Source organism: Epinephelus moara, chromosome 10, assembly GCF_006386435.1.
Source record: "Epinephelus moara isolate mb chromosome 10, YSFRI_EMoa_1.0, whole genome shotgun sequence".
NCBI classification, from domain to species: domain Eukaryota; kingdom Metazoa; phylum Chordata; class Actinopteri; order Perciformes; family Serranidae; genus Epinephelus; species Epinephelus moara.
The window spans coordinates 6,110,100-6,126,094 of NC_065515.1; the positions used below are offsets into that span (position 1 = coordinate 6,110,100).

General features: G+C 42.6%; 1 protein-coding gene across 1 annotated transcript in view; it reads left to right on the forward strand.

Moving 5' to 3' along the window:
- Nucleotides 1-11,439, forward strand: part of LOC126396883 (cadherin-24-like) — a 26,544-nt gene extending 15,105 nt beyond the window's left edge. Inside the window, exons 6-14 of the mRNA XM_050055241.1 lie at nt 1,792-1,973; nt 2,605-2,861; nt 2,959-3,095; nt 3,258-3,379; nt 7,364-7,481; nt 7,617-7,925; nt 8,062-8,254; nt 8,371-8,770; nt 10,324-11,439. Of these exons, the coding sequence (XP_049911198.1) occupies nt 1,792-1,973; nt 2,605-2,861; nt 2,959-3,095; nt 3,258-3,379; nt 7,364-7,481; nt 7,617-7,925; nt 8,062-8,254; nt 8,371-8,770; nt 10,324-11,196 (2,591 nt within the window). The 3' untranslated portion in view covers nt 11,197-11,439. The remainder of the gene's footprint in view (nt 1-1,791; nt 1,974-2,604; nt 2,862-2,958; nt 3,096-3,257; nt 3,380-7,363; nt 7,482-7,616; nt 7,926-8,061; nt 8,255-8,370; nt 8,771-10,323) is intronic.
- The last annotated feature ends 4,556 nt before the right edge of the window (nt 11,440-15,995 follow it).

The window sequence follows — 15,995 nt, forward strand, 5'->3', positions numbered from 1 at the left end:
AAAGCTTATATCTCAACAGTTTTACCACAAAATATGACTTTCTTGAGCTTAAAATTTATGTTTTAAATTCATTAACAACATATTTAGATTTCATGTCGCAACTCAAATGGGAACAAAAGATAATATTGCTCTCCCCATTCATTGCCATTCATATTTTTTCCCGATCTAAGGTCCCATGAGCTCTACCGGAAGGGGCGTGACTTCGGCACTCTATTGTATTGCTACGTATTTTGATCTCTGCACTTTGTTATTCTGTGATTTTACCTTTATTGTACAGCACTTTGGTCAACCTAGGTTGTTTTTAAATGAGCTTTATAAATAAATTGGATTTGGATTTGGATTTAAAGAGAAAACATCTAACGTACAGTATGTGGCCAAAATAATTACAAATAAGGGCTCTGTATTTGTACATGGGTTCAAATCATTCGTAGCGCACAATTTAGTTGTAAAGTGAGACTAATAGAAACACTTGAAGCTATTCTGTGCAGGAATTGTAACGGCGGGACATTTATAGCTGCAGCCACATTGTTTTTGAAGCCTACACGACACACTCCAGCAAACCACGCCCGCCAGCATATACAAGACAAACCCACTAACGCAGTGGTTATTTGAACCCTGCTGCAACAGGAACAAATATGAGACCAAATGTGGTAATAATCAACTTTATTCTGTTTAGTCATGATACGTGAAGACATGATTCACCTTGTCAGTAAGGAGATGTAGCCCTAACCCTAACCTTAACCACCTCTTACTGTAGTTAGTCAAACGTGAACTTAGCATTTTCTTCAGGGCTTCTGCCTGCAGACTAAGAAGTGCAGGGGCCTGATAGTGAAATGAGTGGTGATGATGGTGGGCGGGTCATGCCGCAGCTGTACCTGCTCTGTATCAGCAGCGAAAGTAAAAGTTAAAGCCAACCCCTGCTTTGTCTAATTTGTGTTTCCCCTCATTATATTTGGTTGTTTTTTTGTTTTTTTCAGCTCTGAGTCCAAGATTATCTTAGCCTCCTCTTGGATGTTTGCCACTTCATAGTCTGTTACCTGGTCACTATATTTTTAAATAGCCCATAACCTCACCTGAGCACTGTGGCCATGAACATCCTGAACAAAGCAAAACAAGATGAAAATACAGGCAGAAGTCAGAGTCTTGTATGAGTCTATACCTTTAAAGGCTTGTTTTATATTTTTGTCTGTCCTCAAACATGCCTATATCTCCTCCTCCTCCTCTTACTGGCCTCAAAGAGATATTCAGTGCAAAATGCATTTTAAGGTTCAGCCAAATCTAATAAGGTTTCAGCAGTCTGAGTCATATCAAGTGGGTATCTTCAAAATGTACATTCCCACAGGACATTCCCAAGAGGGAATTCCACACTAAATATAGTGTAACTTTGGAGGATGATATGAGCCTCAGCTGAAAGTAAGAACGCATTTTACACAACCTGACGGCTGTGGATTTAGTCCCCCGTCTCTTTCACTGGTATTGCACTAGGAAGGATCTCTTTACAGCCAGTATGGGCAGGTGGAATGATTAAAGCGACAAATAACTCTTCCAATGTACGTTTACAGGGGCGTGTGTGTAATGGATTAAGATAGACTTGTGTTAATGTGAACCAATCCTTTAAACTAGACGTGAAATATGTGAGCGAAAGCCGTAAGAGCCACATGCATTATGTTAGTTGACACAAAATTGAGCCAGACACATGTAGCGTGTGCGGGTTATTTTTTCACACAGAGTCTCATCTGCAGTCAGCGCCAGTGCTCAGAACCATTGTATTCATTGTTATCCTCTCTGCAGGTGCGTGGTCATTCTCTGTGTCGGAGCTGGCGGCGCCAGGTGTGGAGGTGGGCCGCCTCACTGCCACTGATCCAGACCTGGGAGAAAATGCACAGCTGGAGTTCACAATCCTGGATGCAGAGGAGGCCGAGGTATTCAATATAACCGGAAGAGACCAGGAGGCTGTGATTGTTCTAAACAAGGTAAGACAGAGTGTCTGCGTGTTAAGTTTTCATAGTAACTGAGGATCTGAAGCTACATGTGGGTGGTTTTGCTTAAATGGCCACGTAATGAGAAAAATATCTAATATGTGACATTCTAACACATTTTCTTTGGTCTACTGTTGGAAATTAATTTTATTTGGCCATTTAAACACTTGAGTTCTCCACTCGAACACGCTCTGTGGCTGACAGGTTCAGATTCCCAAGGCTCTACACAAGCAATTAATGAGAAACAATGAACTAATAAGCAGCTGGTGAGAAACTGCAGCTCATTTGAAGCGAGCAGGCCGTGTTAAAGGCAGCCAGTGTGACTCGTCTTTTTACTTCTAAGCATTGGGCACTCAAAGAACTATTGCTCAGTAAAATCTTAAATTAAGAGGTTGCAGAGGATGAGATAAGAAGAGGTCGATGATGAAAGGAATAACTCAAAAATGTAATATTGTAGGAGAGTTTTATGGAGAGAGAGAAAAGAGTGAGGACGATGAATGAAATTAATTATGAAGCACTGTATGTGGGATGAAATATAGAACATATATACATATGAATCAAACATGAAAGGCCTTCAGTGAAGTATACCCTTCAGATTGACGCTGCTTTGTTTTTCACCCGACAGCTGCTGGATTATGAAACCCGTAACTCCTACACTTTCTCTGTGGAAGTTGCCAACCCTATAGTGGATGCACGGTACCTAAGGAAAGGTCCCTTTAAGGACCAGGCAACAGTCCGGGTCATGGTGCTTAATGCTGATGAGCCGCCGCGATTCTCTCAGGCTCGGTACCATCTGGATGTGTCTGAGAACTGCCCCCCTGTCTGCTCTGTTGGCCGGGTGCACGCTGTGGACCCAGACACAGGACAAAGCGCCAACATCAGGTGGTTATTTCACCATCACTCACTCACTCACTCAGTCCGAGCTCTCCTCACCATCCTCCTCCTCTCTTTCTCACTCTTGCCTGTTTCTGTATCTCAGGTACTCCATCGATCCCCAGTCAGACCCCGAGGCTCTGTTCCGCATCGCCTCTGACACGGGCTTTATCAACACAGTGATGGAGTTGGACCGCGAGCAGGAGCAGTGGCATAATATCACTGTCATCGCCACACAGAGGGGTATGTCAGCCCCTCCGCCCTCAGGCGCTATGAGCAGCAGAGCCTACCAGAGTCATATTTCACCGAAAGCACCGCCCGGAGTTGGGAATACAAAGTGTGCCGTAAAAATGATACAAATTTAGTGATCATTTCAACATTAGTGTCCGTTTCCTTTTCTTTCAGACAATCCAAATCTTGTGTCAAGGGTTGTGGTTGCCATAGAGACACTGGATCAGAATGACAATGCGCCGGAGTTGGACAGACAGTATACAACATCTGTATGTGACTCCAGTGCCCCGGGTCAGGTCTGTTCCTCTTTTGTTTTTGCCTTATATTACATTTAATGTCAAACGTTCTTTCCTGTTTTTATCTGTTCTGTCTCAGACTCATGCAAGAATTTCTTTTGTGTTTTATTCTTGATTTGATTTAAAGTAGCTCTCGACCATATTCAGAGCATTAATATAGCAGCAATTATTTCTTATGTGATGTGAAGTTTTGCCCACTCTCTGTTTGTTGTTGTGGTAGACAACCCAGCCACATGTGCATATTAGTGCATGTAAGTCCCTGTGCACACTGGCTAGCAATTTGACCCCTGGCTAAGCCCCGCCCCTTTGTGATGGTCTATGAAGCTGTCCGAGCTAGCATGGAGCCAACATTGTAACTAACTGCACACCCTGAAGAAATACTATAACATTTTTTGGAAGAACAAGGAGCTCTGTCGGATCCAAAAACCTTTCATCGGCGCACACTGCGATGACACACAACTGGTTAAAAATTGGTGAAATTCCCTTTTCTCTTCACCATTCCTGTAAAGCATTGTAGGTCTTTATTCACGATTATAATCATTTAAAAGCAAAAGCACATGTTTACACATTCAGTAGGTTATACCCTCAGTAGCTAGCTAGCTAGCTAGCTAACCCTACACTTCTCAGGGTTTGGTTGGGTTTTGGTACAGGAATGAAACATGTATCTCCTTCCAACCTCTCCAGGTAATGAGTATCATAATTAAACGTGTCCCAGGCACAACATTTAGCTTGAAATCCACAAAATAATATATATAATAATATCCACTATAATTTGTCATGATGTACCCTCAAATGTGCAGCTCCATGTCTGAGCCTCTCTAATTCTAAGTCTTGTTTATGCTACAACAAAATTGCGTTGGAGTCAAAGGAGCGCAAACATGTAGTTGTTGTACCCTTGTTGGAGCTGGCCTGTGCTGCGCTATGATTGGCCGATTTGGATCTGAGGGCCGGGACTTAGCAAAGGATCAATCGCCGGCGCTATATGCTGTGCTCATAGGACAGTTATCACTGATGTTGGGATGGCGTTGCTGTGGAAAAGTAGCACCCACCTTCCATATTATTCCCAGTTAACATTGTTAGCTCTGTCAGCACTGTTGCCATAGTTAGCACTGCTCATGCTGTCAGCACAGTTAGCTGCTACCCGCCAGCACAGACACCTCTAACAGGGTTCCTACGCAAGTATGGAAAGTATGGAAAAGTATGGAAATAAATTTGATCAATTTCCAGGTATTAAGAAGTATGGAAAATGAAAAATAAAGTATGGAAAAATATTTATGTTTCCAGACTATTACCACTGTTCTGTATTTCCAAAAATAATTTAACTGACAGATGCCCTTAACGATTCATAATAAATCCTATTTTTGTCAGGCTACATGATGGAACTGCATTGAGGAAGGGGAGAATAAAAATAAAACAGCTGTCGCAGGTAAAGCAACTCTAGTCGCAGGATGTGTGTCACTGCTTGCCTGCCTTTCTCTCTCCCGCGGTCCATCGCTCCACTGTCTCTGCTCTGATACTCGCTCTCCCCCGGTCAGCCTGTACTACGATGAACGTTTAACATAGCCAGGCTTTCTTTAGGTGAGCTGGCTTCACAGAGCCTAACAACGCCCATCCAGGATAACCAGTGCTATAAAGCTGGTTATCAACTCGCTCTGTCATCTCTGTGTTTTCCAGCAATGAGCGCGTTCATGTGAAAGAGGCGGAGTTGACAAAGCAGCAAAAAGCACGCACATCCACGAACAAAATTGTGCAGGTGCTGAGCTCAAAAATGTGGAAAGCTGAGCAGGTAAAGAAAAAGCTCGCACACTGCAGGGCTCCTCTTCAGAAAGAGGCGGAGTTGTTAATTAGGAGCGACATTATCATCATGAACTCATACTCATTTCGAGATGAAACGGTAGCCTATCTGTAAAAACTTCTGTTTCAGTGACAGCAAAACAGTTATTTTCAACTAAGTAACACCAGCCTGTAATCATAGGCTACAACAGAATAAAATAAGACAGATAAAAGAGATAAGAAATCCTTTTCAATAATTTTGCGAAAATCAGCTTGTCTGATTTAACAGATGTAGAGACTAGAAATAATAATAATAATAATAATAATAATTAATTATTATTATTATTATTATAATAATAATAATTTACAAATATTACAAGTAGGCTAAGGCACATTTAAGAATTATTATGACTTAAGTACAGAGTATTTTTCGCTATTTAGTTGATGACAGGATGAAATCATTCTTAATATCACATACTGTAATAGAACTTTAAAATAATTCCTGACTGTTTCTGCTACCGAACCAAATAGTGTAAAAGTAGTTAATGACTGATGAGGTCTATCTGACCGAAATGTTATATTTATAATCACGGGAGCTAATTAACAATGTGGGTTATTTCTTTAGTTTTTATTTCCAGTTATCAGGTGTCTCAAGTTATTCTGAGCTGCAGAGTATAAAATCATCCACACTGTCAGCTGTCACTCTGAGGATAAAATAAAGTTTACACCATTAAAATGCAGCTAAAATCATCATTAAGATATGTGTTTAGTGTGGTTATAAAGCATCTCTCTGTTTTTTAGAAACTGTTTTAAAACCAGAGTGGAAATAGAAAACTTGGAACAATAAAATATTAATACTGACCTATTAACATATAGCCTATATTGCTTTTGTTTGTTTTTAACACTGTCACTTTGTTAAGCAAACTGGGGACTTTTGCTCATGACATTCTCTGGCCTTTTTAGCTTGGTTAATGCATATTTTAAATATTTAGCTTACTGTGGCCAAAATTGTTTACAGAAACACGAAGTTCATATATCTAGCCTCCTAAATTTGCTCCCGAAGTGCACCAGATTGATGTATTTTAACTTTAAAATAGTCAAACTTTTCTTCCGGGGGGGCATGCCCCCGGACCCCCCTAGAAGTTCAGAGGCTCTCTCTTTTTTCACCATACCTGTGTTTGCATCACTGCATTATGGTACTTGGCTACAATCAGCTATTAAGAATAATTTAATATGATGTGAAATATGATACACTGATATATTTACTCAGATGTCACATATTCTCTGAAAAAAACAACAACAACCGAGACGTCTGGAAATTTGGGTATGGAAAAGTATGGAATTTTGAAATTCCAAATGTGTAGGAACCCTGTCTATGTTGAGACTAATGTGCAGTCAGCTTTTGAATCTTAGATAGTCTCTGATTATCGTATAAAACTCCTTTAATTTAGGTCTTCTGTTGTTAAAACATCCCATCATTAGGAATTGGTACAGCGGAACCAAACTCGCGTCTTTGTTAACTCAACTCTGCAAATTGTATAGATTTTTATTTCTAAATGTTTTGATGGATATTAATAAGATACTGCGAGGGGGCTTATTCTTTGCTTCACAATAAAAGCCATCCTGGGTTGTACCATTTAAATGTGAAGCAACAACCGTAGAAACTTTTAGCATTAGCAGTTGCTTCATACAGCTCTGATACAGCATTAGGAGAGTGAACAGTAAACTGTGCGGCTGATATAACATGAAAAGGAGTAGCGTTTGAATACATGTTGCATTGTTTCCTGTGATTTCCGTGCGGCGGACTCCGCCACTAACAAAGAAAGCTACTATACAGAGAGGTAATTACAGAGTGTAAATACATTGATTGGATATTGCAGAAAGAATGTTGACAAGAAGTATCATCAAAGTGGGGATTAATTTGACTAAAGTCAGAAGGATTAGAACTTTAATTTGCTTCAAAAAAGAGCAATTTATTCCAACTTTGTTTCTCCGTATGACCCCTTAAATTTAAGCACTTGTAACCCCTCCTGTCACCAATGTCAGCAGCTCTACCAAAGAGTGATTTTCATGTTGCAGATTCTTTCATTTTAATAATATTTAGATCCCTGAAGAGGTCAAATATGTAGAATTCTGTGCAAAAATCTGTCTCTTTTTCCCTGGATTTATCCTGATAAGCATTAAAATGAAGCATCCTGATCTGTTACGCAGGTAGTTCAGGTCCTGCGAGCCATCGACAGGGACCAAGGAGTGCAGGACACCCCGGTCCACTTCAGCATCCCTCCAGAGTCCAGCTCTGCCCTCAACCTAACCATCAGGGAAAGCGGAGGTTGCACCGATTGGCTCTGTTTTTCTATTTCACGCACAATCAAAAAAACATGACACCAGCCAAAACATGAGTGAGGGTGTTGTGCAGTGACCGTGTTTGATGTGTGTGTGTTTTTTCTCTCTGCCACGTTATCAGGTGTGACAGCCAGCCTGGTGCTCCAGTCAGCCTTGGAGCCCCTCCCTGGCTTCTCCTCATCCTCACTCACCCTCTATGTGCCGGTGGTGCTGCGCGACGGTGCCTCAGGTCTGACCAACACTGGCACGGTCACTGTGACCATTTGTCCTTGTCTGCGAGGGGGCATGCAGACAGAGGATAGAGGGAGACAGAGGGACAGGAGATGGGAGAGACACATGGTTTGTCTCCCCGTGCCTTCTGCCTCCCCGTCTCTCATATTCAGTTTGGTCACCTTGCTCGCCATGCTGGCTTGTGTCACCACTCTGCTGGGTACGTTTGTTGGGTTCTCTGAAGCACTATAAATATGTTGTTTGTGACTTTTTGAAAGATGCTGAGCAGTTGTGTCAGGTTGCTTCAGTAATGTCTGAAGAGTATGGTGGTCATGTGTCTCTTTTTTGCCCTTTAGTGGTGTGTGCACTCTCGCTGTCATTGCGCCATCAGAAGCGAGACTCCCACTCACCCTTCGAGGAGGATGATGTCAGGGAGAACATCATATCCTATGATGACGAGGGGGGAGGGGAAGCAGACACCGCAGCTTTTGACATTACAGCGCTGCAGAGCATGCACAGAATACAGCACATGCACAACAACAGGAACATGTGAGCTGCTCCCCAAAATAAAAAAAATAAGTTTATCCTTGCCATGGTGGCTTATGGGAGCGTGTGCATGTGTGTGTGTGAGTGTGTGCCTCTCTGACATTTATCTCTTGGCACAGATGGTACACCCAGCAGAATGCGCCGAGGGCCAGGACGTACAGCTGGAGTCGTAACCCACGCCCCGGCCTGGACCCACAGCAGAGGCCGGGCTCGGCGCCGCTCTACGGACGCTTCTGTTACGGCATTCACACGCTGCCTGTTCTCAGAGATTATCCAGTCGGGCCACTGGAGGCAGGACTGCAGCTAACACAGCTGACCCATGGGCTCACTGGAGGTCACATTGGCAATTCCCTTGTCATCCAGAACCAGAGCACCTTTGAGCCTCCGCTGCGCTCTCCTGAGATGAGCCCTGCTAGTTACGAAGCAGAGCACACGCTGGCGAAGAGCAGAATCACAGAGAGAAATGAGGGCAGTGAAGCAAACGCTGCTGACACAAAAGAGAAGCAGGATCAGGCAAAGGTCAGATCATAGTGTTGATACTAACACAAACATGTAGCACATATACGGAAGCAAAGAAAGGCCATAAGGATTTGAGTGGTATAAGCAAGTGAATAATCTTGTTCCCCTTTAAAATAGCCTAAAATATTCATGCCTAAATATGCAACAGTGTGATTCATCTGGAATCATATTTGATGGAAAGTCACTGTAGCAACCCACCAGCTGTCCTCAGATTCTGAATCAGATGTTGCTGCATTCTGAGTTATGCACGGAAGCAAGTGACATCACCTCTTTTTTAGCTGAGTCCCCTCCACCTCAAACCGTTAAGAAGAGCTCAGACAGAAACACAAATACAGAAATCTGTCATGTGAACTGACCAGAGCGCAGGTTTAAGAAGTTTTAAAGGTGTTTCTTTAGGATCCCATCACTCAGAGTGAGAAGCTGATCGATTAAAAACGTCAGGGCCTTTACTGTACCACTGAATTTACAACATTTTAAAAAATACTGCACTGTCTTGAAAACAATGTAGGTTGGGGCTTTAAAATGGTCGTCAGCAGAAGGCATCTTAAGAGGCCCAGCGCCAAACAAAAGGAAAATATAAAGCCCAGTTCAGACCAAAGATTCACGACGAGATGAAACTGTTTTGGAACGTTGCAGAGAGAAGTTGGCTGGCTGGTTTTAGAACGTAAAGCACGTCATCTGTCGGGTTGTAGTGAAGTCCACTGGTCAAATCAAAATGATCACAGATGGTGTGCTCGCTTGCTGCAGCAGATCCTCTGTCCCCACTGAGCCCTGAGTCAGTCATTTCCGGATTCACAAATTAAAATCTGGTTGTTCAGATGTGATTGGCTAAATTCAGACAGCAAATTGACTCAGCTTTGTTCAGATTTCATTGATTCTGATATTGATTGTATTAGAAAGCAATTCAACCCGGCACCAACTTAGCAATGAGTTTGATTTATTTGCATAGACTAATGGACGTCACTCATTGGTTTGTCGACTCCTGTTTTGAAGCCTTGAGTTCGGCATTTCCGCCATTGCCATCTTGTTTGTTTGAGCCAGAAGTGACCAAATTTGGATGAGAGGGTGGAGCTGTGGAGGAGTGAAGGATGGATCTTAGGGTGAATCCAAATGTCCCTTTTTAATCATACTTAGTTTCAGTTTCCGCTGAGATAGTCATGTCTTGCACTACGTCTTTTTTCTTTCGTTCTTTCTCTCTGCATTTTGCATATTGGGGTTCAAAAGTTCAAAATAAAATTAGCAAATTAAAAAAATTCAGACACCAAATTAGGGTTAAATGAACTTAAACATCAGGTCTACAAAGGATATGAAGAAGGATTTGGAATGGAGTCGATCAGACCCTCGTCCAATCAGGTTCAGCTCTGTTGAGGTGCAGATGAGTGCATTTGAATTTTCTATCAACGTCCAGTAGTCAGTAGTAATTTCACGGTTAGCAGTGTTTCAGTTGCTTAAAATATTGCCATCATTATGGCCTCTTTCTGCTTCTGTACATTTATCCCTGCATGTGTGTCTGAATCATCTCATATCACCCTTCTTCTTCTTCTCTTGTCCAGATAAACCCACCAGAAGCAGAGTCGACACCAACAGCCACCAACGCTGCCAATCCGACCCACTGTGACCCAAATGAGTCTTCATGCCAAAGTCACACCAGCTCCTCGTCAAACCAGCAAGAGGGGCGACCGGGGTCATCGCAGACTCAGATCAGCACTGCAGCCACCAGCTGCACGTTAGATGACATTGACACTGATTCCTCCATCCCTTCCGTTTCAGAGCGAAATTATTCAAATGGCAGTGAAATCGGCTCTGTGAACCCTCCTGTTTACCTGAAAGGAGACACGTACAGCATTGTTGGCTCCCTGAATCCAAACAGCAGAGGGACGTGTATGAACGGGACTAGCGGCGGAGGGTTGTACCCAGCGGGAGTGCAGCTACTGAACATGTGCAGACTCCAGAGTAAGGATTTGACCCCGCAGCCTTTGTCCTTACCTGGGGGGATGTTTGGCAACAACAGAGGCTGGGCATGCGGGGCGGAGCCTGCCAGAGCAGAGGCCACCAACCCGCAGCCCCTCCGTATGGAAGACCTCCTGAATATCCGTCTGGACCAGGTCACCTTTGACCTGTCCCAGCCGCCCTATGACTCACTGCAGACTTATGAGTTTGAGGGCCGTGACTCAAGGGCTGAGTCACTGAGTTCACTGGAGAGCGACGGGGAGAAGGACGATGGGAGAGTGGTCGGAGGGATGGAGGAGTTAAACCAGAAGTTTCAGAGGCTGGTGGAGATCATCAGAGAGAGGGAGAAGGAGAAGGAGGGAGGAGGAGGGGAGACACGAGCGGCCGAGGGAGGCGAGACTGCAGCAGCTGCTCACGATGAGACTCATAAACAAAAGGAGGACAAAGAGAAAGAACAGCAGAGATGGGATTTCTAGACTGCAATAAAAGAAAAGTTAGAGAGAGGAGAACTCTTTCAGCAGTGATGGATTTTAAACACAGCAGGGGTGGCAAAATACACAGCCTCTGACAGAGATCTCCTTGTCCCACACGCCCCTGCCAGGAGGAGAATCCAGCAGGCTGACAGTACAGTCGAGACTTGTGGTGGAATCAGTGCACAGCGTATAGTTTTCACCTCCACTATGTTTATAAAATGCATATGGAATCTGTCACTTTTCACACTTCTCTTGTAACAGATATTAATAATGCACTTGGGCTTTCAAAGCTAAAGTTATGAAAAATTAACATTTTTGAAATATTGATTCTGAGCCCTGAAAGCTGCATTGTTAGAAAATAGGCCTCATTAAATATTGACCAGAATTGTGATGTTTAATATTGATAGTTTAATAGGGGCACACTCACTAGAAACCCTTGGAATCTGAATCAGAATAAACCCACACAGGCGTACAGTACAGTGCTGCAGGCCGACACTGCCGTGTGTTCACAGAACCTCTCTGACGAGTCTGACTGTATACGTTGATATTCTGTAGCTCCATAGAGAGCGTCTGGCTCCAGCGAGTAGCAAAACCTGCTCACTATGCAATCTGCACACAGTTAGAAATGATTAGATTGTCACTGTCAAAGACTTGTGTACTGTTGTGAAAGTACAGTAAATAACGTCCATATGTAGATAAATATCAGCGTCTGCTTTACTGCTTATTGCTCACGAGTGGACGATTGTTTCAGGAGGGGGATGTTTACCGCAATCCACACAGGAAATTAAGCATCTGATTTTCAGTTATTAAACTGTTGCAGGCGTAAGCGTACAATAGACAATGCTCCCCATAATTTCACCCACGCAAGATTAATTATAATTCACTATTGTGTTTGCGTTAGCTGGTCTAGAATTATCTCCAAAGGCTTATTTATCTCCCACCTTTTAAAGAGACAAAATTAGGCGAAAGCCATCATGTGGCGCGGTACACACAGGCATTGTTCCCGTGACGAGCCCAGAGCAACAGCAAAATAATCATTTACTCCGAGATTGTGTGATGTTATTCAGCAGCCTGTCACTCGACAATGACTCATTTCTATAGCTATTTTTCAAAGCTCATTCCTTATTCACAAGGTATCTGGATGAGTTATTAAAATAATGACATTATTTTCAGTAATATGATAAAATGTATTTGACTTTCTGCAATTATTCCTGCGTCCTCTGCAGTGGGAATTTAGGTCTTAATCAGCCGCCGCTCTAATACGATTGCAATGCTTTCAAACTAAATTTGACAGAAAATCTTTGGCGTCCTGACAAGAAGAATGAGGTGTAAAAAAGACTGGACTCCTCAGGCAAGAGAGTGAAATGCAGAGGAGAAGGAGTGGGATATTATATGAAGTGCCAAGTGATAACTAGTCATCAGCACGCTGCATATTGTCAGTACGCAGTGGGTATCTTCTGGCATAGCTGCTGCAGAAATGTCACCGTACAGATGATCAAGAGCCAGACACGTCGTCACCCTGGAGATCAGGAGCAGATTTAATTTAACAATGAACTAAATATAGACTCACAAGTTAGAGTGTGAGACACTTTCTGTATTACCACTTCAAAAAAATAGTTAGACAAAAATAAAATAACAGCAAATTAAAATGTGTTTGAAATTCAAATGTGTAAAAGGCATATTGGCATTCACACACACTTTAAAGAGAGCTGAGGAGAAGTGCTGTGAAGTGGTGGACGTCAGCATCTGTCCAGGCAGCAGCCACCGACGGTACAATGGTGCCACCTAAAGTTAAACATGTGCACTGCGTCTTGTCCGTCGTCTGAGCACTGAGGGGTGATATAACGATGAAGCAGCACAGAACAACAGGAAAATTGATTCAGTCTAGACAAAGACCATATTTCCTTTTGATCCATAAAAACAACATACTGGCTTGATTAACTTTGATTTTTAAGAAAAGTTCAGGTGGGCAGATGCTGCTGTGGGATACTGACACACTGTTTATGGCTCAGATCTATTATTAGATTTCATACGGTGCTAAGGGACGGTATTAAAATAAAAGTTATGGGGGTAAGGGGAGAGGTATGTGCATTTTGTTTTGATGAAGGGAGGGTTTCTAAAATTTTATGGAGAGCAGGGAAAGGGTCTTAAACATTTTCTCATCTCACAGTTAAATAAAGAAATCAGATATTTATATAAAAAAAATGGATTTGTGAGAGCCACAAGAATAAACTAGAAATAATGGGTGTACTGTAGCTGCTGTGACATCATCCACGGACTTTAGCTGTTTGTTTTTTTTTACTCTCCTCACTTCTGTTCTTCTTCCTGTGCGCTAATCAGCAATTTGATTCACCCACAGGGTCCGTCGTTTATAATTTAATGTGCTGAATTGGCTGAAAAAAAGCCAACAAAGGGCCAACGGTGCCGGACACACCGTGTGACAGACAGAGCAACATCGACCAACTGTCAGCTCAGTGTGTCGGGGACTTTACTGCATTGCCAATTTCTCGCCTCAAGTGTTTTCAGAAACACATTTTAGTTACTGTTCAGCTGTGAAATAAGAAAGTTTGTGACCCTGCCGCCATGTTGGATAAAGTTAAACAAGAGCACCAAGCACTACACCAGCTGGACCGACTTTCACATTTTGTAGCTAAACAGTACACTAAAAATATGTTTATGAAAACATTTGATTAGCGCTGTCTGGTTTGACAATTGGAGTTTGTGAAGTGACTGACAGCTGCGTAAGAGACTGCTCTGCTCTGATTGGTTGTTTCTGCCACGCTGTGGTCTGATCGTTTGTTTGTTGGTTTGTTTTCACAAAGTTAGATGGAAAATTCTCCAAAATTCAAAACGTTATATACAAGTTCAAATTCAGTCATTGACGGATTTGAAAATTGAAATCTAGTTGCTCAAATTTGATTGGCTAAATTCAGGCAGCAAAATTGACTGTGCTGTAAATTTGTTAAGATTTGATTGATTCTGATATTGATTATGTAAGAAAGTAATTCGATCTGGCACCAACTACACAGTGTGTGTGACGTCGAACCATTAGTTTGTGGACTGCCGTTTTAAAGCCTCGAGTTCGGCATTTCGGCCGTCACCATCTTGGTTTTTCGGAGCCAGAAGTGACTATATTCGGACTGTAGGGTAGGCTTGTGTAGGAGCGAGGGGCTGATTTGCCCCGCCCTTAATTATACGTAACTTTAGGTCTTAATGAAGTGTAAACCGGTGAGTTCTATAAAGAGTCATCTCATGTTGTCATGAAGGGAGAAATAAGCTAAGCCTCAAGTGGCCGTTCAAAGAACTGCAGTTTTTGGCACTTCAGCATCGGCTTCATTTTTTACCTGTGGAGGTTGCTGCTTGGCCACGAGTCATAAAGGCGCATCAGAAAACAACCATCGTTGATGTGACTAGACGTGTCTTTGTTATTAATGATTGAGCGGTATATCCCCGTAGAGTGCAATATTTGCCTAAAGTTGTGCCGACTACTACAACAACTACGGCGAAGTTATGTTAAACTTGTCGTATGAAGTGACAGGGACAGTTCTTGGTTGAAAAATAAAAAATGGATGGAATATTTGGTGAAGAGGACAAATTTTTTTGGTGTGTTTCCCCTAATTTTTGCAATTCTAATTTTACTTCCATAGACCAAGTCACCATGATGTCACACTAACCAGACACATTTGCCAGGTTTGCTTCCTCCTGGTTTCTGTGGTAACGTTAAAGACATTTGGAGAAGGACAGATATTTTAGTTGTTGACATATTGATTATCATCAGCCAGAAAATCTCAAGGCTACCGTTCATTTGTTTATATCATCTCTGTAAGGCTACATGCTGCCCCAAAGTAACTGGCGTAATTTTTTACAGTAAAGAGAGACGAACGTTTGGTCAGCCATGGTCTATATTCTGTAATAAATACATACTGTACTGATCCCCAGAGGGGGAACGGACACACACACAGCATCGGTCTCTACTTCTGTGTTTTTCTATGAGCCTCGGTTCATGTTTTGCCTTGTTCATAAAAGCTAACATCGTGAATACATCCTTCTGTCAATGTTTTTGTCAAGCTTGTCTGACATAGGTGGTGCAGTGTTTAGCATAATCGCTTCACAACAAGAGGGTTCAAACCCAGGGTGTGGGAGCCCTTCTGTGCAGAGACTCCATGTTCTCCCTGTGTCAGCGTGGGTTTCCTCCAGGTGCTCCAGCTTCCTCCCACAGTCCAAAGACATAGGAAAGCAAAAAGAAATATTCCTGCTCCACAGATCTTTGTTTATTTGACTTTCCTCTCAATATTTTTTTTCTTATGAGTCATTGGATGTTTAGCTCTTCAGGCCTCTACAAACTCTTCACATAAAACAAAAGGAAAACCACAAAATCAGGCGTTTATCTCGACCAGTGAGGCCAACAAGGGAACCAAATGTCATACAAATACCTGCGTAGGATGTTGTGCTGCTCTGACTGTCACCACAAGTCATATAAATGTGTCCAGTCATGGTAATGAGCTCGACCACTCTTCGTTTAAACAATAATCTCATTTTTGCAACTTAGCATTTCATTTAGAGAAGCTGCTTCACTCCTGCAGCTGCTGCAGACTTCAGGGTGTTTTCCACTGTCACGCTGGGAAAAGAAAGAGAATGGCAGCAGACACAATAGTAGCAGACATCCAGCAGCTGACATCACCTCTGGGCCCTCATTTTGATTTGATCACATCAAAATCATTCAGATTTCGGACAAAGGTGCAGGTTAAATATAGAACAGAGCCATCGTACACAGGCGAGGATTTCAGGGGGGAACACGCCTC